Source organism: Chrysemys picta, chromosome 11, assembly GCF_011386835.1.
Source record: "Chrysemys picta bellii isolate R12L10 chromosome 11, ASM1138683v2, whole genome shotgun sequence".
NCBI classification, from domain to species: domain Eukaryota; kingdom Metazoa; phylum Chordata; order Testudines; family Emydidae; genus Chrysemys; species Chrysemys picta.
In genome coordinates, this window is record NC_088801.1 from 62,551,752 (window position 1) to 62,575,957 (window position 24,206).

Sequence of the window (24,206 nt, forward strand, 5' to 3'; positions counted from 1 at the left end):
CAGATATAGACTTTTGAATTACTTCTTTTCACTTGTAGCATTCCTTCCCACCATCCTTTAAAGATACTTCGAAACTTTGAATTACTGTGTTTCTGTACTGACTTGTATAAACAGGATTTTGCTTATTTTAGTTAGGAACTTTGTTATGACAGTATAGGTATTTTTTAAGAAAACAAACTGATTTGTTTTATATGGTTAAATAATGCAGAGAATGCATAAATTAACAAAAGGGATGGATATAACAAACATTATAAGCAACTTCCAGACTGCCATTTGTTTTATGCTGTTTGCTCATTATCAGAAACTCAAATTCTGCAGAGTTGTCTCCCTTTTACTGGGGCACTGTTAGACCCTTTATTGTCTCAAAAAAAGTTACTTTGTAGAGGCCAGAAATAATGCAAACCTAATTATCGTCTTAATTTCTGGAACCCAGTTCTATTCTGGGTTCCATTGATGTTTGCCAGGAGTAACTCCATCATGTAAATGAGTACAGAATATGTCCTATGGCATCAGTCCCTTGTGTAACAGTTTCACTTTGTAAATTATTTGCATTCCCCCCGAAGTATGTAAAATGACGTCTCACTCCCATCTCTTTATTTTGTGAATTTCTGACGTCTTACTTATGGCATGATTATGAAATCATTTACCACTTGCATGTTTACAAAAACACATGACACCTTGTAATAGGCAAGTGTTAAACTCTTTTCACTGGGATTATAGTCTTATGTAATTGGCAATATTGAAACACTGAGAATTTAGCAGTATAGTAGGGCTCTATTTAGTACTCATTACTCAGGCAAAATTCCCAGTAAAGTCCATATGGAAGTTTTGCCTGAGTAAGAAATATAGAACAGGATCCTAGATAATTAAGAATTGGGTAACTGCAAATAAGTGTTTAATGCCTTTCCCAATTGTTATTCACTATACTATTTTACAGATTTTTTTTGTTATTTTGAGTAAGTTATAATGCTGTTGCTGCATTTTTTCACACCATCTTAGCTTTACCCTATCTGTACCTTTATACTGAAGTGTTATTTTATTATAAGACTTTTAACTTGTGTTATGGCTATCCAGAGCATTGGATGTGCACCTATAATCACTTTTACAATCTAAATAAATAATATCAATGTAATTCTTTCATGATCTCATTTTCAGAGAAATGTTACTCTCTCTTTATAACACTTCATATACTTATAAAATTTGCGGATGACACCAAGCGGAAAGGGTTGCAAGTAATTTAGAGGACAGGATTAGAATTCAAAATGATCTAGACAAATTAGATAATTGGTCTGAAATAAACACAATTAAATTCAATAAAGAGAAGTGCAGAGTTCTTCATTTAGGAAGGAAAAATCAAATGCACAAATACAAAATGGGGAATAACTGGCTAGGTGGTAGCCCTGCTAGAAGGGATCTGGGGATTATAGTGGATCATAAATTGATTGACAATGTGATGCAGTTACATTCTGGGATGTATTAACAGTGGTGTAATATGTAAAACACTGCAGATAATTGTCCTATTCTACTTGGCACGGGTGAGGCCTCAGCTGGAGTACTGTGTCTGGTTTTGGATGCCACACTTTAGGAAAGGTGGGGACGAATTAGAGAGTCCCAGAGAAGAGCAACAAAAATGATAAAACCTGACCTATTGGGTAAGGTTAAAAAAACTGGGCATGTTTAGTCTTGAGAAAAGAAGACTGAGAGGGGTCCTGATAACAGTGTTCAAATATGTTTAAGTCTGTTATAAAGGGGACAGTGATCAGTCGTTCTGCCTGTCCACTGAAGGTAGGACAAGAAGTAATCTGCAGCAAAGAAGATTTAGGTTAGATATTAGGGAAAACTTTCTAACTATAAGGATACTTTAACACTGGAATAGGCCTCCAAAGGAGGTTGTGAATTCCCATCATTAGAGGTTTATAAGAACAGTTTGGACAAACACTTGTCAGGGATGGTCTACGTTTATTTGGTCCTGCCTCAGTGCAGGGGCTGGCCTTGATGATCTCTGGAGGTCCCTTTGAGCCCTATGTTTCTATGATTCTATCATTTTATTGTTGCATTTTTGGAGGGCTGGGGAATGCTCCCCTCGTAAAGAGAAAAGTTATACTGGCTATTTTGAATAAGGTAAACTGATTCCATAAGGTATGAGTCAGAAACATCTGCCGAAATGATTATCAGATGTTGGCTTAGCTCAACTGCAGAACAGCCTTCAGTTGATTAGCTTTGCTTTCATTGGCAAGAACTACTTTAGTCAGTTGGATTCATTATTAATAAGGCCACATGATGATGGAACTTAATCTGTCTTAAAAAATTACATTAAAAAGAGGATTTTTCTGCAAGTTTGTACCCTACTGCCTGAGAAGCTTGTCGCCCAGATTGTTTACTACCCTTCCTCCAGCCAACTGACATCATGGCACAAGTGCCCCTCAACTGCCAAAGAAGAGTAGCGGTTTGTGAAATTGGTCAAGTGCCGCTGTGCAAGAATGCAGTGCATCTTTGCAGCAGCCATCTTCACAATAAAGAGAAAAAAACAGGCACCAAATATGGAGAATAAAGGGGAGACAACTGGGTTGTCCAAGTACAATTTCCCTTGATTTTCTGTCAAACAAGGCTTCCACATAAAGGATTGTTGGTTAAGGAAATTCAGAGATCAGTGTTTTGAAAATCATTCATTTGTCAAGATCTAAATTTGTTCACTTCTGCGTTACAATAAATATTAATGCTGCTATACGACATTATTCGAGGCTCATGGAAGATAGAAGTGTAATCTTTCCTGCATTTTTAGTCAAAAGTTATTAAGTTTCCTGAAAACTCCATTAAACATAGTGACATTGATTAGAATTTTCAAACTTGGGTCTTTGAAGGCTCGTCTACATGACACAGCAATGTACACTAGTTGCGTATTAACATAGCGTTACACTGAACTTTTTATGCTCGCCAGAAGGGTCTACGTGGACCAGTTAGCGCACAGCACATCTAGTGTGCATTGCTGCACCATGTAGACAAGCTCTAAATTAAGCTTCAAAAACCATATTTAGGCACCCATGTTTGAAAATTGTAGCCATTGTTCTTTGTAGCAATAAATTAACTCTTAGTTGAGTATCGTGCAGTATAGCATTGTAATGACTACCTAGAAGCCATTTGTTTCCATTGAAAGCATGCATTGTTACTCCGTTTGAACAGTTGGTCTGTGAGCTTTATTTAAAAGGACATTGCCAACTACTTGATTTGATTTACTTTGTGGCTATACTTTCTAACAAGTCTGAAAATTTGACTCCCTAACTAATTTTGACTTTTTACAGTTGGCAAATACTCTCCTGCATTTTCTAGTCTGAAAACAAAAATAGCCCAGCTCCCATAGTTTTCTGCCTGTGAGTCAGCAACATATCATAGAATCATAGAATATTAGGGTTGGAAGAGACCTCAGGAGGTCATCTAGTCCAAACCCCTGCTCAAGACAGGACCAACACCAACTAAATCATCCCAGCCAGGGCTTTGTCAAGCCGGGCCTTAAAAACCTCTGAGAATGGAGATTCCACCACCTCCCTAGGTAACCCATTCCAGTGTTTGGAAGGAAATATTCACTGTAGGAATATTCACAGTTCTAGCAATATTTAATTGCTGCAAGGGAAGGGCGCATATTAGGTTTTGATTACATTACCTCAAAATAGAGGTGTTTCCTTCATTTTTTGGCAGTGGTTTTATAACAAGATGTTTAGAGCCAGAGGGACATTCTTCAGAAGATTAAGTTACAAATTAAGACAAATGTTGGGCCTAGACAGGGGTGTGTTGGTTTTTTGTTTTGTTTTTGTTTTTTGGTGTCCCTTTTAAACACTTTTGGTTACCAAAGCCCTTCCTAGGAGAGGAGGCATCATCCTTTTACTACTGAGAATGTTCTTGGTAGTCAAATAATGAGATGCTGCAATAATCTAATATATATTCCCTCTCTCTCTTTTGTAGGTATCTATGCCCACAGCTCATGCAACATCTTCTGCCCCAACGGTGACCTTAGTACAGTTGCCTAATGGGCAGACAGTTCAAGTCCATGGAGTTATTCAGACAGCCCAGCCATCAGTTATTCAGTCTCCACAGGTCCAGACGGTTCAGGTATGTATTAAAGGATTTCAAACTCCTAACTCATGCCTTCTATATAACCTTATCAGTCCACCTTAATCGAACTTACGATGTGTTCTGTGTCATGTCAACTTAGAATATGTTGAAAGGAAAGTCTGTACTTTACTTGTTATCCCATTACTTTTGTCTCTTTCCTTATAGTTTATCTGCTTTTCGTTTCTATACATTATTGAGTTTCATTTCCCTCTAGAAGTTGGTAAGCCTATTAGGTTATGCTTTTTGCTGATACTATTTCTATATCTGGCTTTTACCTGCTGCAAAGTTAACATTATAGACCATTTTTTTGTCTGTTTAGTGATTTCTAAGATGTCTCATTTCTGTATCTTAAATGAACAACAACAAGAATTTTAGAGATTGCCAATTTACTAATGTGGCTGATGTTCAGGAATCAAAAGTTTTTGCTTCTTGGAAAACATTTGTACTGATTTACATGTGCATTTCTACCTCTGGCAGGTTGCAATAAGTTATTTTAATATTCATGTTTTGAACATTAATTTTATAAAACCTTAATAATTGCTTGATGCTGTATAAACAAAGAAAGACAATACAGTTCATGATTCACAGGATGAAAAGCCAATCTCAAAATTTATTAGAGACTTGGAGAAAGGCTTCAGTAGTCCAGAAAGCCTTAGTCTTAATCTCTACTGTGGTTCCTTCTCTGAGCAACATTTTAAATTACCTTTTAAATCTAGTGTTGCTGAACATGGAAGCAGGAACTATTTAAGCTGTTACTGACCACATAAGATAAGGATGGTAAATCATTTTTTGGGCATTGGGAACCCACAGAGATGAGAACTAAATTAAATTAAAAGCTAACTATTGAGATTTTTTTTAATAGAGGTATTTAAACCAGTATTGATTAAAAAAAAAATTAGGTGACACTTATGCTTTAAAATTGGATCATTCTGATAATGATCTTGGTTATTTCCTTGCATTGCTTCAGTTCCGTACTTTTGTCAGCCTCTACCTACCTCAGACTATTGGAGTTAGAGTTTAATGTTTTATCCAGTTAGAAATCTGGAGCTGCACAATTTTCAGGTGGTATGTGGCACTAGTTTCTGGCTCTAGTGATTCAAGGTAAGAGACTGATGATGAAATCATGTTGGAATTCAGAATGGAGGATGAAATGCAAAAATGTATTTTGTATGATGATATTTACAGTCCAATACTCCACAGTCTGCTATGGTTTTATAACCCTTTAGCATGGCTCCAAGGAGGCCTTAAGAACCAAGTATACCGCATGAAATCAGGAAAGGCTCCTGCAGGACCGCCATATCCTTGTAGAGTTTTATAATTGGTTCTGTCACAACTGCACTCCTCATTCCCTTTGTCTCCAGACCCTTCTGCTTTCAATCCCACGTTGCTTCTAGTTACTGTGTCTCCAGACCTGACTGCCTACCTTGCTTTGGTTCTTTGGACTGGATGGAAGCAGGATAGAAAGAAGGAGTTATGGAAAGAAAAAAGTGGGTGGAACCATTATTTATAATAATTTGCCCATTATATATTCTCTCATTTGAGTGACTTAATTGTTAAATACATTTCTGAAGCTAGATGGTTGACTTTGGGCATCTATGTATCCAGTAACCAGTGATCAACTATTACTTTTGATTTTCTAGGTCAAAGTCCTGTATAGTACGTGTATTGATAATGTCTTCCGCATACTGTGAAAACTTGCTTATAGTGATAGATTTATTACTGTAGAAGTGGCTTGTTAAACTTGCTTACAGTGGTAAATTTATTCTGTTCTTATTTACAGATCTCCACTATTGCAGAAAGTGAAGATTCACAGGAGTCAGTGGACAGTGTCACAGACTCTCAGAAACGCAGAGAGATCCTTTCCAGACGACCCTCCTACAGGTATGGATGTTAAAAGCTGAAGCATTTTGTTTGATGCATTTATTCAACAAATGGGTAGACAAATAGTGTGTTTCTGTAGTTAATGTGAGATCTACCTTTTTTACTAAAATATTCCTTCAGTGACACCTTTCCATGACCAATTTCTGATGGGATGCCAGGAGATAAGCAGAATAAGATATGGAGGAAGAGACAAATATCTGCCATTATGGAGAGATAGGAAAGAAAATCAGTTGAGAATAAGTTCAATGCTAAATAAATCTATATGTGTAGCATTTAGGTACAACTGTGAGAGAAGCCTTAGAAGTTGCGTAAACAGATATTTAATTCTTGGAGCGCCACTGAAATGTGCAGGCAGGTTGCTGCTGTGTATTCTGTAGTCTCTGTAGAATCAACTTTTCTGTTTGTTGTTAATGTTGAAACACTAGCAATAGTCAGATTTAATTCTTTCCTTCACCTGAGACTTTCAGTGGAAACATGACATTGTGTGGCTCATTAAAATTGCTTTGGTATTTCTTAGAATTTGCCATGCTTCTTGGGGAAAACTAGCTAATAACCAAACAGGCTGCAGGTGCCCAGCAGAGAGGGAAGTGGCCTAGTCAAGCTAGTTTACATGTATTATTCTCTTCAAAATGCTGGAAATCAGGAATGTCTTGGGTGTGAGTTAGAGCTAGCCTTGGGCATCTCTAACTTGCATGCAAGCACTTATGCAGCAGAACAACTGGTATTTTTCTTTAAATCAGATATTCATGTCTTCCTTTAGTAAATGCCCATGAATGTTACAAAGAACAGCCTATTTCTGGCAGGGTTAAATTTTCTTCTGTATTTGAGTAATGAATCAATTTTTAAAATTTAGTCCTGTGGAGCAATTGATTATATGTAATTCCATTCAGCAATGCTTTTTGGTGTGCTGAAATTGACATTTATCCTTACTTTGGCATTGAAGGTCTAGAATGAGCCCCACATCTTCAGAAAATGTGCAGGGACAATGTCAGTAGCAGATATGGAGACAGTACTGGAATCACTTATTTGGATCAGAATTGGCTTTGGGACCCATAATCATATGCACACTAAATCTCTGATTTGGGGTCCTTAAAATGAGAATCTCACCTTTCGTTTTAAAACATATTAACTACACAATTTTAATAAGCAGTCACAGCTCCCCTCAATGTCAAAGTGATTTGTTGGTGCTCAGTACTTCTGAAAATCCAGCTCTAAGTTTCTAGCCCTTTTTTGTGAAAATTGGCTTGAAAATATAAGCCAGTCACCCGGCTTGAAAACTTGTTATTCATTTTTCCTAGAGTGCGCAGGTTATTCTGTGTCCCCTTCTAGAGCCATTCAGGGTCTTTGGGGGTCCATTAAAGTCATGACGGCAGGCTTCTAGATTTTATGAGTGCCCCAGGTGTGTTTGTAGCTGTGGAGGGGAGGGCTACTGGTGTTAAATCTGCCACAGACTTCCTCCTAGTCAGCTGTCTGCAGCTGAGCTTTTTCCTCTGTTGAGCACCCAGTATGACCTCTGACCACAAGGAAAAGGCAGTTGAGCGAAATAAGGCAACAGAGTTTAGTGAACAAGGCAGAGCACTGAGAACAAGGGACTCATGCGTTCTAATCCCACATTTAACACTGACTCCGTCTGTAGCTTTGGTGAAGTCACTTAGGGCCAGATTCTGTCCCCCTCAAGCCAGCTTCTATGTTGCATTTAGGCAGGAGGAAACTCAACTGGTGTAAAGCTGGTGTACCTGGCTCCTATGCCAGCCAGCCTCCCCACCCCAGCGGAAGGGTCGTGTTGGAACAGAAAGGGTCGGGGCCTGAGTACAGCAGTGTTCTGCCAATTCTCAGCTAGCATAATCCAGGCTGCTGTAATTTACATCAGGGACAGGGCTGGTAGAGATCAGCCCACAGAATCAGGGAGCCATAACCAGCTCCTTGATGACCCCACCTTCACTTTGCTTGTCCATTTTTCCCTCAGATATCTTGCACATTTTCCACACCACCTGATGTGCATGGGAGAAACTCCCCATCTAAATTTGTAAAGCCACCGCCTTATCATCTTTGAAATTCCTCCTTAACACTTTACCTCTTCACAGTACCCACCATGCCTTGGTTAGGAAAGTGGTGAGCTGTAATTATAATTTCTGCTTTTCTGATAACTGCTGTTCAGTTTTATTATTACCTCATCCTTCCAACCCCCCATCTTGTTTGTCTGTTTTGTCCACCTGTCTCATCCTTTCTGTCTCATCACCTGTCCAACGCCTACATTATAAACTCTCCAGGGAGATGACTGTTGTCTTTGTTACTTGTCTGTGTAGCGCCTAGCAAAATGAGGAGCTGATCTTCAATTGGGGTTCCTAGGTACTAACAAAGTCTAATTAATAATAATAACAAAGCCTTATTTCTATCTTTGTCTCAAATTGTTTGGTAATTGACTAGCCTCCTTGGAATACAGCGGGGGTTGGCAACCTGCGGCATGCGTGGCAAAGACAGCACACGAGCCGATTTTTAATGACACGCTGCTGCCTGCCGGGGTCCCTGCCCCACTCAGCCCCCCCACCCACCGCTCTCTCCTGCGGGTGCAGGAGGCAGAAGCTTGGTCCCAGCCGTCGGCCCCGCTCAGCCCGCTGCCAGTCTGGGGTCCCGGCTGCCGGCCCCTTGCCAGCCGGGGTCCCGCAGACCCGCTCAGCCCGCTGCCGAACTAGGTGAACAGAACCCCAGGCCAGCAGCGGGCTGAGTGGGCCAGCGGCGTAAGATCAGCATTTTAATTTAATTTTAAATTAAGCTTATTAAACATTTTGAAAACCTTGTTTACTTTACGTACAACAATAGTTTAGTTATATAATATAGACTTACAGAGAGACCTTCAAAAAACGTTAAAATGTATTACCGGCACGTGAAACCTTAAGTTAAAGTGAATAAGCGAAGACTCAGCACACCACTTCTGAAAGGTTGCCGACCCCTGGAATACAGCAATATATAGGTTTGGCTACCAAAGCCAGGCAGAAAAATTCAGTGTAATTCAGGGCCTGGGTTTTTCAAATGTTTTTGGATGAGAACTAGGGTGCAGTCCACAACAGAAAATCCCAATTTGCCTTGCTGCCTAAAGAAGCCTTTTGCAGTTGCATATGATGGAGCATGCAGTCAATAAAAGAGAGTTTGCCATTCCTCCATATTCTTGGTAGAGAGAGTTATCAGTGCAGTTGCAGCACAGAGGCCAGGTGGTAGACCCAAGCATTTTGGGCGGCTGTTTTGTTTAGCAGCTGTCCCAGTCAGTTCTAGTCATAGTCCGTGAGATCCATGGCCTTTATGATTACAGTAGAATCTCAGAGTTATGAACATCTCAGGAATGGAGCTGTTCGTAACTCTGAAATGTTTGTAACTCTGAACAAAACGTTATGGTTGTTCTTTCAAATGTTTACAACTGAACATTGACTTAATACAGCTTTGAAACTGTACTGTGAAGAAGAAAAATGCTTTTAACCATCTTAATTCAAATGAAACAAGCACAGAAACGGTTTCATTACCTTCCTTATCTTGTCAAATCTCTTTTTAAACTTTCTCTTAATTTTTCTAGTAGTTTACGTTTAACACAGTACTGTGCTATATTTGCCTATTTATGTATTTATTGTCTCTGCTGCTACCTGATTGCATACCTCCAGTTCCAAATTAAGTGTGAGGTTGACCAGTCAGTTCATAACTCTGGTGTCCATAACTCTGAGATTCTATAGTATATGTTTTGTCCATTTTGGCTTTGAATAATTAAGCCAACTCAGTAATTAAACCCAAATTGCTCCTTCCGCCCCTTTACTATTGCAAGTCCAAAAGCTTTCTCAAGCAGAACAGTTACCTAACCTGTGGACTTAATTGTGTGACTTTCATTAAAACGCCCAGCCTTGTCTCCTGAACGGATGCTAGGTCATGAGCTGATTGCACTTCACAATCATTTCTGCTAAGTTTTTGAAACTTAAGTCCCTGGGTGGAGTTTAGGCCTTGGTGGCCTCTGCAGCAGGAACACGTCCTCTGGGTGTGGATGGTGGCAATGAGGAGGTTTGGTGCTTTAAATGCTCTTGCTTTCTTTTTTCACATCTTGCTGTGACAGAGAGCAGGAAACTTGTAAAAAGTATATCAAAGATAAAGAAGTTTTTGAAGAAAAAGGGAAAATGTGAGTTCTGGATCCAAGTATGCAGAAACACACAGGCTATTCTAGATTGATTCCACAGCACTCTTTTCCTATGGCATTTTTAACATGGTTACCTAAAATCGTTTTAAAGCGTGCTTTAATTTTTCTTCCCATCCCATGTAATTTATTTCCTTATTTGCTGCACTTTTCAGTTTTCCCCAGCACCAAGTAGCCAGTAGAATTGATTTTACTTTCACTTTTTGTTAAAATTTTTACAACACACTGTCTTTGCCAGAAAAATTTTGAATGACTTGTCCTCAGACGCCCCAGGAGTGCCAAGGATTGAAGAAGAAAAGTCCGAAGAGGAGACATCAGCACCTGCCATCACCACTGTGACAGTGCCAACTCCAATTTACCAAACCAGCAGTGGGCAGTACAGTACGTAGTTACATCTATTATTGGTTGTAGTAGTTGGACAGGAAGAGAGAGAACTGTTAAATTCTTGCATGACTTTCGGGCTGGGGTAGAAGAAGTCAATATAACATTAGTTTAATCTGACCCTTGTGCAATGTCAGAAGCCTTATTAATCCTGTTCCATGACTATATATATATATATATACTAGGGTCTGTGACTTCTAAGTACATTCCAGCTGTGGGTATGTAAAATGTATAACTTACATTCACAAGGCCTGTTGGTTGCTGTTAGTATGGTACATGTTCTACTTTCCAAGGTACAAAAGGGATTAATCAGAGTGCTTAATTAAAAACTTTCTTGGGAGAGGAAAGCTATTGGGGCATTTCAGAATTTGCCTTCTTAGCTAATATTTCTGTAGTTTTGGCTTAAAAATTTTTAACACCTATAATATATAATAAAGTAGCAATTACATTTTCAGATAGACAAGAAAAAAGCAGGGCTTCAATAACCTTATTTGAAATGCATAATAAATTTCAATTTCTGTGTTTGCAACTTCTTTATTCATTACATTTTATGGGTATGTCACCTTTGATGCAAATCACTGGGGAAAATAACAGGAGGATGCAGCAATAAAACAATAGTTATAAACATCGGCTAAAACAAACAGAGCACTCGCTGTTAAGTGTACAAGAAGGGGAAGAGAAGATCTATCAAATGACTTATTCCTCTTATAAGTGTCCTTTTAAAAGCATTGTGCTATAGTTGCTCCCTGGTCGGTTCCCCAGTCTGCCTCTTGATTTTTTTAGAGATTGATGGTGCTGACACTCCGCTTCTACCATTGATGTACAAATATTTTTCCTGCAAATATCTGCTCTGCCTGATACATCCTGATATATGTGTGGAAAAGCAGAGAAATATTCTAGAGGCGCTGAATGAGGGGATCTGTGTAAGATGTGCTCCCACTGCAACCTGAATACTGGGATGGAAATTAGTGGATTGTGGGAGTGAAAGGGAAGAGGAAACAAAATTATTAGATGGAATGAGAGACTGGATATGTGTGTGTGGAAACAATGCATGGGAAGGGGATGGAGAGGTAGTGGAGAAGGGGATTCAAGCAGGAAAAGACGCTGGAGAACAAAATGGACACAGCAAGGTGAAAATTGAAGAGAAAAGCATGGAGAGGAGAGGAATTAGAGAAAGGAGCAGAAGGAAAAAAAGAGAAAAGAGCACGTAGCCAACAAAAAAATCATCAACTCAGTAAATACTACAATTCTTGGTTCTACATTGGGAGGGCTGTAGCTTATCTTAGGAATGTGATTGGTAGGAGAGGCAATACTTGGTCTATATTTTTGTCTGTCAGAAAGGTGGCAACCTTATGGTACTGAATGAAATGATAATAGGTCACTGCTGAAGAATGACCACTTCTAAAATACAGTTACAATGACCTATCTGATGTTAAGGTATGTAGTTGTGCAAGGGATTTAACTCAGATGTTTCAAACTGTTCTTCTGTAACTGGGCTGTAAACTGTAGTAACCATGTCGAATAAATTAATCTTTTAACTATTGTATCAAATGTATTTGTTTTCAGTTGCTATCACCCAAGGAGGAGCAATACAGCTGGCTAACAATGGCACAGATGGAGTACAGGGCCTCCAGACGTTGACCATGACGAACGCAGCTGCAACCCAGCCCGGCACCACCATTTTACAATATGCGCAGACCACTGATGGACAACAGATTCTTGTACCGAGTAACCAAGTTGTTGTACAAGGTAAGAAACTTCATAATCCATCATTTTATGTTTAGTCCTAGGGGAATTTAACTTGCCAAAATAATTCCCTCAAATATGTCAGAAAAAGGAATTAACAGTTTTGGCACAGATCAAATTCTAAAACAGATAAAATAAATTTCAGACAAAACCATATGTCACATTTTCGCTCACTCAGAACAAACTTAAGATATTTTTGGATATAGAAAATGCTTCTATTTCGGTTCCTGAAAGCTAGTTCACTTTTGTTTTGTCCATACCGTATTTCCTTCAGCAGTTTCAAGAGAATGTTTGCTATCTGTTCCCCAAAACCTGTAACACAAATTTCTTGAGAGTTCCTAATTTCTGTCAAGTGGTTATCTGTAATGATGATAAATTAAAAGTAAAGTTTTAGGAATGTTTTCCTGTTCTTTGGGCAGAGATCTGTTCACAATGTTCTTTCCATAGGGGAATTTTCCTTTACTAGTAATTTACTGCCCTCTCCAGTTAGAAATCACTGTTTCTTTTTAATGCTCTTTCTGGCACTACAAAATAGACATGGTTAAAAAAAGATGCTTCTGATTTTGCTCTGACTCTGTTCACGTCATTCAAGGAAGAGACTTTCAAGCCTTTATAAATATTAGTACATTAAGATTAATGTATATGTATGAGGAAAATATGTCTTGTTGATCTTCTGTCTTGTATATTTTTTTTAAAAGCCATTTTTTCAAGTAATAGTGAAAATGCAATAGACTCCCAAGTAAATAAAAGCTGATCATACTAAAGAAATAGTATTGTGCTATGGACTGTGTTTCAACGATTAGTGTCTAAATTGCACGTGTGCCTGCTGTGGATACAAATCCTACATTTCTGCACAAAACCCCCAGATACTTACGTATGCAATTACCATTTCACATCTGCAGTTAGTCATTTGGAGTTCACCTAAAAAGTACTGTTTGCCTTGGAAGATCCTAAAAGCTCTTTCCTGCTTACCTTGCTAGACTTATGGTTGCTTAGCCTGTTCACAAAATAGAACCGTCAGAAATCCAGTGGAAGAAAAATGTACAGTAGGACCAGCAGCTGCAGATAAATCTAGTTGTCAGACACAAGCTAAGCCTCTTCAGCAAGAAAGATTGCAACCATAAACATACTAAACTAGGAATGAACTACCATTGATAACCCAGATAATGCTAATCCCTCCTATATTGTAGCCTAGAGTCCTCACCTCGTTTTATCTGGTTATGTTTAGATTGGTGACTAGGTGTTATTCACAGAGTATTTTAACAGTGGATTCTCACAGTGCTGTGTAACCTAACACTATACTTCCCTTTCAGCTGCCTCAGGAGATGTGCAGACCTACCAGATTCGCACAGCACCCACCAGCACCATTGCACCTGGCGTGGTCATGGCCTCCTCCCCAGCACTTCCTACCCAGCCAGCGGAGGAAGCTGCACGAAAGAGAGAAGTGCGTCTAATGAAGAACAGGTATGTGTGTAGGGTTAATTTTGCTTTAGTTGTGCATAGAATTAGAGTAATAAGTGTTAAACTTGTGCAATATACACGTTGTATTTCTAACAGGTCTAGGGAAGAGTGTGTGTGTAATTGTGTATGCAAATAGATTCCTGGCCTTTCTCATCCCCTTTATGAAACACTATCTGAAGAAGGTCAGACTTCTTTAAAGATGCCAACTGAGACAAACAACATCTGGTAACTCAGTATATTGTGGTTATGAAGCCATAAGACTTGGCTGTCAGTTCGTTCTGCAAGGGCTGAGTTACCCTTTCAACTAGCATCTGTTAAGTAAATGCATTTATGCAATCTCCTTTCCTCTGTTCTTTAACTTAGCCTTCTGTGCATTCCCCTTATCACTAGTCCCCGTGTCCACCTCCCACTTTGGTGAATTCTCTCTCTCATCTCACCCATCCCCTTTGGGCACTTGCCCCCTGGGTTCTAGTCTCTGGAGGCAGCAGGAACCCAGGGGAGGGTCAGAGAAGCAGCTGCTCATCTGAGCCCAGACTCTCAGGACTCAGCAGCGGCAGCAGATAGAGTGAGGGAGAGAGACAAAGAAACTACGCTATGGGGTGGGGATGTTTGGAGAAGCAGGAACTGGTGAGGCGGGAGAGAAACAGCCACTCCCCCAAGCCTGTTACACTGTGGGGAAGAAGGGCAACAAGGAGCGTGGGGTCAGAGAGAGGCTGGGAAGGAGCCTGCTCAAGTCCAGATGGTGTAGAGGTGAAAGTGGCTGGCTGGCAGTGGGAGAAGGAGAAAGGGGGTTAGCTGATTCTGTCCCAACAAGCTTGAGCTCCCGCTTCATCTCCTCCCATTTGGGCCCTCCGTGACCTATCTGAGCTGCAGAACAGGCCATGTGTTTGACGCCTCTGCATGAAACAGTATAATCCAAGAAAATGGCAATGTTTTTGTCATTGTGGAACTCCTTACCTGAGAAGGTTGTGAAGGCTAGGACTATAACAGAGTTTAAAAGAGAACTGGATAAATTCATGGTGGTTAAGTCCATTAATGGCTATTAGCCAGGATGGGTAAGGAATGGTGTCCCTAGCCTCTGTCTGTCAGAGGATGGAGATGGATGGCAGGAGAGAGATCACTTGATCATTGCCTGTTAGGTTCACTCCCTCTGGGGCACCTGGCATTGGCCACTGTCGGTAGACAGGATACTGGGCTAGATGGACCTTTGGTCTGACCCGGTACGGCCTTTCTTATGTTCTTATCTGTGATGGGAAAGAAATCCTGGGGGTTGTGAAGGGTCTGATTGACTGACTTGTTATTCCAAAAAGCTGACTGTGTTACCTAGGTGAGTTTATCTTCTGTTTATTGGTAAGCCGTGGATACACTGTGAGGGGACATCACATGAACAGAGTGTTATGCATTGTTTGAGTAGTATGAATGAAGAAATAACTAGTGCTGAATTGCAGAATTCACCTTTTCAAAAGGTCTTTAACCAAAAGGTCACATCTCCTCTTTGAGTACAGGTTTCAGATATTAGTAAATAGTTGGTGTAACTGTTTACCCTCTAGAGCCTCTTCTATTTGAGAAAACATAGTTAAAATTCTGAGGTCCCTTAAGAATCCTACCCACAGTCAAAGAAAGCTTTGCAGTTTGGAGAATATTGGGAAAACATGGGAAATCAACCCTACCCATGTGATATTGGTGTCTTCTGCGGGAGCCACATTTCCTGTTTAGACTGCCTAACTAATAGGTGTTTCGGAAGCGGAGTTACATCAGAGAAGGAGGGAAAAATGATCTAATGCCTGAGATAGATGGGAAGACAATATATGCTGAAGGATTACATAAAATATTTATAGACAGTATTGTAATAAATGTGATTTTGCAAAGTGTAAATTTCCTGTTCTTAAAAGGATCGTTCAGTTATGACAAATAATGGCTGAAAATGACCCTAAATATGTATATTGTTAAAATCTGCTCATCACCCCAGATCCAATCAAGGTTAATTCAATTTTGGGCTGGATAGACAAGATTTTCTTTTTAAAATAACAAAAAGAGACCACCATGGACAAATTTCAGCCACACAGCCCATTTCAGACAATTCATATTAAAAATGTATGAAAAGAAATTAAAAACTGCATAGCAGGGCATAAAGACTGAAATTTCAGACCAAAAAGCCACCTTTATGTAGAGAAAAACAGGAATTTGTCCTGTTTTTAAGCCAATTTCAGAATGCAACCTTAACCCTGAAGTAGTAGCAAATGCATCCCTAATAATACTTCACATTTCTTCTGCAAGGGCATGTTAAGAATGCTCTTCTCCCAGCCCTCAATGATAGAAAAAATTCCCTCATGACGTTTTCTGGTCCCTACATAGGTATTTCTGCATAGGATCATTGTGACGCTTCTCGGGGTCACCATTGTGAGGCACCTCCCTACCACCTGCTTTTAGCATGAGGAAGCCTTGCCTGTATCTGCCAAGGGCCAGCTCCCTGATTTTTCCAGACACAGGAAACACAAGTACTCCCCCTCAGCCCACACAGACTCCCCTGTCCATCATTTAGGCTAGCAATAGGCATACTCCAAACAAAAGTCCTCTAAGCATCTCCCTGCAGCATCCAGCCCCTTAATCACTGGACACTCTCAGAATTACCAGATCCCAAAGTAACCAAATCCCACAGTTTACTAGTTACACCTTAGAACGCAGCTCCACTTAACACAAAGCACTTAGATACGTTTATAGTGAAAACAAGAATATGCTTATTTAACAAAGAATAGAGATTCATGAAGAATCAAGTAGGATTAATGGAAACAAAGGGTTTCATAGAAAACAAAATCATAACATGCATTCTAGATCTTAAACTCAACTAACACGATAACCCTTTGTCTATTGAGGTCTATTGCTGATCTCAAAATCCTGCTCACAGTGTTTTTCAACCAGGATAGCTGAGACTTTCTTTTCATGACCAAGCCTGCTGACAGCTTGTCTCCCCCACATGAAGAATGTCAGGGTGGCTTTCTGCACCCCTAGATATATTAGCCCTGTCTTATGTTCTTTACCAGTAAACAGTGTTCTCTCTCCCCTGCTGTTCACCTCTTCCTGTTAATTTCTTCTTGTAAAGTCCCGACAATCTCTTCATTAGCCTTTGACTCAGTGTGCAAATCGACTTCCATTGTGAGACACACAGTATACAATGGTCTGCTAGGGTAAGTGTCTCCCACTTCCTTTCTGGTGCAGTTTGATTTCAGGCAGCGATGGGTGACAGCCGCGCCGGGGGCGGAGGCACCTCGGGCGAGCGGCTGGGGGTGTCCCATTTTCTTCTTGGGAAATATGGTCACACTGCAGCTCCCAGCTGCTGTGGGCGGACGGGGAAAACATGGAGCCACAGCAGCAAAAGTCACAGACAGGTCACAGCTTCTGTGAATTTTTTTTATTGCCCGTGACCTGTCCGTGACTTTACTAAAAATAACCATGACGAAATCTTAGCCTTCGCTATAATTCACATGCACCCCTGTGTGCTCTGCTAGTTGGCATCAAGAGGTCCTACGTCACAGTCATGAATTGATTTTATGTCAGTTACACAGAACTCTTATGCAGCTTCCAGATGATGCGTGGGTAGAGTAGGGGATTTGGGTTCTTTTCCTGGCTTTGCCACTCTGTGATTTTAGACCTGTCCCATCACTCATTTATGTCAGTGGGGTTTTTCCATTGATTGTAATGGGAAATGAATCAAGCCCTTTGTGACCTTTGGTGACTAGTTTTAATCCTTCTGGTCCCCGGTTTCCTTATCTGTAAAATGGGTATGATCTTATTTATGTACCCGACAGGGATGGTGTGAGATCTTTTGAATGAAAGGCATTACAGAAATAGGGATCATGCCCCCAACTCCACCCTCTCAAAGGATCACCAGGAGATCCAGGCCTTGTGCAGAGTGATCCAGATCATCACAGCCATGCTGTCGGAGACCCCCCAGGTGGTGGGTGACCCCAGAATTCTCCTTCAAAGAGGGAGCACATCCAGGGCAGAGACTGGCTGTCACACCCACTCCTTGTTGCCTGTAAATATTGCCTTCCAAATGTCCTGGTTGCTACAGCTTTTTACCAGATCCCAGTGCCCCCTAGCTAGGTATCCTTTACAGATCTTTTATCCAGCCTTCCAGTCAGGTGTGGTACACATTTATTCATGTTTGAAGTTCTTGCCTCTGGTTGCTTCAGTGCAGTATTGTGGCATTTTGACACCTGTTTTTCCTCTGCACTTTGGTGCTGATAATTTAGGAACTAGTAAAGTTTTTGCCTTTGTGTTATTGCTTCAAGGATGCTTAGCACTTAGTTGGGCACTGTAGAGGTATTTTTCATTGATGCTGTTAGCATTCTGATACCAGCACTGTGCTTAGAGGACTGATATCTGAGTTAGGGGGCTCCAGCACCAGTTTTTACAAAGCAGCCCTATGGCTTACTGTGTTGAAGCTTACTTCAACACTTTTTGGTCCTTGCATTATTGATCCAATAGACATTGGTAAGATAATTGTGTATTGTGTCCATGTGGTTGCTAAGACTGAAATGCTGTAATATTAAGTGTAGTGATATGAACAGTATCAGTAAAATGAGGGCATTGTTAACAAGGTTTGGTACAGGTAGAGGACAAATACATGAGTGCCTTAAGTATAGCTTCTGTTGCATTGGGTAAACAAAACATTTTTTTATCACTGCTGTCATTATTGAATTGTGCCATAGCAAATGGATGGGTTTACTAGTAAGATGAACATTGCTCTTATGCACGTTTTTTACTTGTCTTAATCCTTATTATAGAACCCAGTGAAATGATAGCAAAGTGATGTACGCAACACAAAGGCCACCATAGTTACGATACCATTCAGAGTCACGTTCTAAACCGGGCAGAATTTTGTTAGTGTTTATTTGCTGCTACTTATATATTGGAGTGATCCTTGTGATTTTGATATGCTCATGATTTTAAATGTAAATCATTATATACTTAATTTCTTCCTGAATTACCAATACCTCTAATTCTACAGCCAGGTTCTGAAAACACTGATACTGCTTTGGCAGTTTGACCTGAACAATCAAGCTCGAAAGCAGCTCATGGTCTCAAATGTTCTGGGTTTGAACGGCCTCTTTTGCTTTACAGGGAGGCAGCACGTGAGTGTCGCAGGAAGAAGAAGGAATATGTGAAATGTCTAGAAAACCGAGTGGCTGTGCTTGAAAACCAAAACAAGACACTGATTGAGGAGCTGAAAGCACTTAAGGACCTTTACTGCCACAAATCAGATTAATTTTGGATCCCATTTTCACTTGTCAAGGTGGGATAGAGACTGGTTTTGCCCACAACCAGAAAGACAAAGTAAACTTTTTATTTTCTAAACATTTCTTTTTTTTCTATGCGCGAAACTGCCTGAAAGCAACTTCAGAATTTAATTCGTCTGTGCTTTGCATTAAACTGTGAATGTTCAAACACTTGCCTCCACTTCTCCTCCCAAGAGATTATTTTCATCACAACTATCCTGAGCGTGAAAAAGAAGAAGAAGAAGAAGAAGAAAAGACTTCTTTCTCATGCCCCCCATCGTTTTCAAGGAGTAATAATGTTCATTTGTGAAGACTTGGGGCAGAGGGGGTTCTTTTGTATGATTTCAAGAGTTTGTGCTGACCTCTTTTGATTGCCTTAGGGACAGAATCACCCCCATCCTCTTGGCCTGAAGTACTTTGTGGACCACATATATATAAAAGTAGGTATGGTGCGATGAAGAAGCAATGGTTGCCAAATTGATACATATGCATTATAAACAATTCAAATATATGGCTGAGTGACATGCCAAACGAAGGGAGCTCCATATACAGATTCTTAGTATGGAGAGAAAATTATTAAACTAGCCCAGGAGGCTTTTTGGTGTGTCATCTGTAATCTCTCCGCCTTCTAGATTGATAAAAGCTTCTCCATACCTCAGAAACCATTTCCTTGAAATTAGCTCCATTATTTGTCAGTTGTTGCTTCTTGCAGTAGGTGTGTGTGTGTCTGTGTGTTCAATATTTTGAATACACTAAAAGAAATCACCAACTGAGTGAAACATCTGGATATTGGATGGGAAATGAACTCAAAGTACACAAAGGTACAATAGTGAACAGCTTTTGTTTAGAAGACTGTTACATAGTAAACAAGAGTAATGCTTAAAGCCCTACCTGTTTTTATCCAAGACAACTATATCACCAACTCCATGTATAAATTCATTGATGAACATGGAATTCCTCTGAGTGTCTCAGCTCTACTCAAATAAGTAGGTTATCTGCATTACTTTTATGTTGAACACTGGTTTGCTAAATTCTTTTTCAAACCCTGAGGCCTCCCTCTCTACTTAAAATTCATCTTTGTAAGACAACTTCAAATATGAGAACTACAAATGTGACTAAATATTCCCTACTGAATCCCACTTTTAGGGTGAGAACTGTGTTTGGGGAAAATATTGACTATGAACCTGCCCATCCTAACCATAAATGTACATAATTTATTCAGTGGATGGTTTTAATGTAAAGGGCCAGATCCAGCAAATACTTTACTTATTGAGTAAAGTTACTCACATGTGTCAAACATTTGCAGGATCGGGCCCTTGAGTATGCACTGAGGGGATAGCTATTTTTCCCAGAAATACATGGCAAGAAACAGTAGATGTATCATGTTAAAAACAGTGAACTCTGTACTCAACATTAGGATTTCCATTGTGTGTCAAAAAGAATCATGCTTAGTTTGTGTATTGGCCCTTTAAAGCCAGACTGTGATGTTTTAACTTGGTCATTTGATGAAATAAGTTTGCTCTGGATCTCAGGTCCTGGTTATTATTTCAAGCTTTGTGTATATAGACATACACACAAGACTATGGTCTGTACTAATGCCTAGACTATCTAAGTATTAGCTAATAGTTTCTCCTGTTCACTCAATCTGTTTAAGGTAAATTTTCAAATTTAAGATCATTTTAAATGGTGAGACAGCCAAGATGGCATTATAATAAAAGAGACTGAGAGGACTGTAACCAATTGACTCAAACAGTTGTTAGCAGTATTAAAAGTTCTGGCTTTCTTATTTGAGAGGGCATTCGGTTTCCAAGAGGTTTAAGAAAGAGCAAGGTTAAACTTGTAGCATTATTGTTTAATCTTGGGTCAGAGATAACTTCAGGTCAAGTTTTGTTGGTATGTCAAATTAAACAAAACTGGAACATGAGTATCAGGATTATGAAAGGATAAGTTTTCAAATCTAAGATTGTCAAGTAGTTTTTATACATGGCCTATTTTTATCTGCAGTAGAGGATTGATTCTCCTTTTTTATTTTATTTTTTTAAAATTTAGAGGTCACTTTATGAGTTTAGTGATGCAAACTTAAGGAAAGCCCCCAAATTCTCAAATGTGCTTTTATTAAAATTGGCAGATTCTTAAAGATGGAGAATACATATATTGGAGTGAATTTGTGCCCCCACTCTAGACAAAGAGCTTACTATAAATGCATGGTATCGTCTCAGAATTAGTGCTAGAAGCAGAATCCCTGATGATATTGCAGGAGTGGACTACTGATTGCCTGATTTAAACAATTATATGTAATAACTCCAGCTCTGAGAATTAAAAAAGCTTTTTAATACTCTACATGAAGCAGGGTTTTTCTCACTACAGAACCAACTTTACAAAAACTTGGGTTTTGTGGTGAACCTGCATGAAATTAGTTGATGATCTCAGATCTGTTCCTTTTAGATAATTGGCACTAATTAGCACCTTTGTTAATAGTCTCTCAGCAGAGAGAGACCAAGAACTGAATAGGTTGTGGAGACTGAACTGTTAGCCCCAGAAGTGCTCCTTCCAGGACAAAGTGGAAACATATTGACTGGGCAGTGTGGGAAAGTTCACATTGCTAATGTCCATGCTGTACATGTCCGGTGGCTAGAATCTTCAGGGTTAACAATCCAGACCCTCATCAGCATTAAGGTTGCACACACAAAAAAGTTAAGCCTTCTATACTACCCAAAGATCTACAAGAATCTTTATTTTTGTGCATGCAGCATTGAGGATTTGGGGACTTGAATTTCTTTAATGGAAATGAAACAAGTCAAGAATAAAAATTATCATATTAGACCAAGTACAGGGCTGGCTGAGTTTACCAGTATATGCTTTACTATTCACATTGGCCAAAAAGGGAAAGAAAAAGACAATACAGGAATCCAGTAACAAATAGCAAGCTGTTGGGGGTAGTCAGCTTTTATAAATTAGGGCCATTTTGCTGTAGAACAGAAATTCTACTGAAACTAAATGGGAGGCTTGTTTTATATCTCACGGTTGTGAGTTTTCAAGCGTCGATAGCCTGGTTTAACTGAAGAGAGGGTTAGAAAGGGCTAGATCCATTATGTTCATAATAAACAAGAATTGATTTCAAATATAATTTTTGTAATGTCATTATTTTTCAAAACAAAGGCACCAAGCAGGCAGTTAAGATATTGTCAGAGGTGCTCTCTTAATTTAGATATTCTTGGAAAAATACATATGTATAATATGTACATATATATATATATATATATATATATATACACACACACACACAGTATATAATCTACAGCTCTGAGAGCTTTTAAGTCAGGAATGCTGAGTATTATAGTATATTGAGGTCAGAAACAATTTTTACTTTTGTGTGTGTGTGAGTGTGCGCACGCTTACATTTTCAGTAGGTTTGGGCTGCATTATTCAGGCGCTTATTATTGATTTTTTATGTGTGCTGTTGTTCATTTACCCATTTTAAAGGATTTTATTTCATCTTTCAAGGCTATTGTGTTTTTCTTAGATGGAGATTTTGAAATAATGTAAACAATTGTTTAAAAACTCCCCCCTCCCTCAAAATTATTCACTTTTGTGCTTTGTGTCTTTGGCAGCTATATAACAAAGGCAAAAATAATTGGAAGAGGTTTTACTAAGAAACCACTCGTAAGACTTTTTTTTTTTTTTAACTCATGGTGTAGGGGCTATGCATTTTTATTTGACCAATGATTTCACCAGATTTGGATAGTTGCCAGCAGCATTGCTAGTATCTGAAAGCACAATTCCAGCCAGTCATGCTCTTCAGGACAAAGTCATCTATAGGCTGCTTTTGGTTGTTCTATGGTTTGTCTTTGTGTCTCAGACCTACTGGCTTGTCTGGTACTAAATGTTGACCAGAAAGGTGGTGGGGTGTTTGGAACCATACAAAGACTCAGGAAAAAATAAAGGTTAATTTAACAAGGACAAACCACCCTATACATAACATTTCTGATCTAAATTTGTACTACCGTTTTTTAATCTGGGCTTCCAGTAGACAGCAGCTGCAGGCAGTCATCTGTTAATTAAAACTGGTCTCTGCTTATTTTTAAAACAGACAGCCAGTGTTTTTTGCAGGTTAAAGCAAGAACAAGTCTACACTTTAAAGTGATTTCATTATCAATGGTCACAAACCTGTGGCAGTTATTGGAGGTTTCTCTGCGTTTCTGAGATCCTGTTTGTCTTGCCATTTTTTGCCCTGAGAACAGAGATAGTGACAGACCATTCGCCAATGACCTAAAGGAAAGGTGGTATATTTATTTTTGTTACGTGATATGCTTTGTAAATGTTTGATAAAATGTGCACTTTTACAAAAAGAAAAAAACCTTAGAGCAATTGGATATTCGCTCTGCTTGAAAAGCTCCCTGACATGGTTATTACAGACCTACTACTTGTTTGTGACTCTCACTCCTCTCCACAAATCTGTTGACTCTTTCATAAAGAGCTTTCAGAATGAAGCCTGTTAGCACCTGACTTTCAGCAAGTGCTACTTCAAAATAGCAAGGGATCTGAACTGGCAGTACCAAAAGGCTAGATACCGGGGTGTAGTGTAAGAATCTTATTCTGTCTCTTAGGAACACAAACAGGACGAATGTTAAATTATTTTTAGACAAAACAGAACTAGTTCAAAGAACTCAAGTGAGAAAGGGGAATTAATTTGGAAGGGAAACTGAAACCTTTTCATCACGTTAGTCCCTTGTCCCCAGTTTGAGATCTAGCTGCACATTTCCGGAGCTGCATCCCAAGAAAACAAATGCAAAAGAATTTACAAATTCTATGTACCAGGAAATAGAGGTGCATCTAATGATAACACGCCCATTCAGTTTGAAAAAAAAGAAAAAAGCACAGCTAACTCTCTTTTGCAGTGGCAATGAGGGGAATGAATGACTTAGCTATACCCTGAATCCTTGTAATGTAAACTTTTCAAATGTCCTGTACATTCACGGTTTGTGTGGACTGTGACGAAGGAGTGGTTTCCTTGATCTTCTGAATTTGCTAGTTATAAAAGATACTGATCCGAGAGGGACCTGAACATATCACAAAGCAAAGGTAGTTTGGGAGGATTCAACCTGATATACAGACAGGGTCCTAAGTTCCAGCCGGCATTTGCTCATGGTAGGTTCAGCTCTATTGATGGATGTAGCTTGAAT

The 24,206-nt window shown here is 39.4% G+C and overlaps 1 protein-coding gene across 4 annotated transcripts in view; it reads left to right on the forward strand.

Annotated features, from left to right (window-relative positions):
• The window catches only part of CREB1 (cAMP responsive element binding protein 1), a 41,212-nt gene extending 19,062 nt beyond the window's left edge, over window positions 1-22,150 (forward strand). Inside the window, exons 1-7 of one of the 4 annotated variants that reach the window (XM_008172520.4) lie at window positions 3,965-4,104; window positions 5,469-5,594; window positions 5,888-5,988; window positions 10,421-10,537; window positions 12,104-12,286; window positions 13,597-13,747; window positions 18,869-22,150. In XM_008172520.4, the coding sequence (XP_008170742.1) occupies window positions 5,581-5,594; window positions 5,888-5,988; window positions 10,421-10,537; window positions 12,104-12,286; window positions 13,597-13,747; window positions 18,869-19,013 (711 nt within the window). In that variant the 5' untranslated portion in view covers window positions 3,965-4,104; window positions 5,469-5,580 and the 3' untranslated portion in view covers window positions 19,014-22,150. Of the gene's footprint in view, window positions 1-3,957; window positions 4,105-5,468; window positions 5,595-5,887; window positions 5,989-10,394; window positions 10,538-12,103; window positions 12,287-13,596; window positions 13,748-18,868 lie in introns of those variants that run through there. The other 3 variants (XM_008172518.4, XM_008172519.3, XM_065560984.1) reach the window with 3 other exon arrangements.
• The last annotated feature ends 2,056 nt before the right edge of the window (window positions 22,151-24,206 follow it).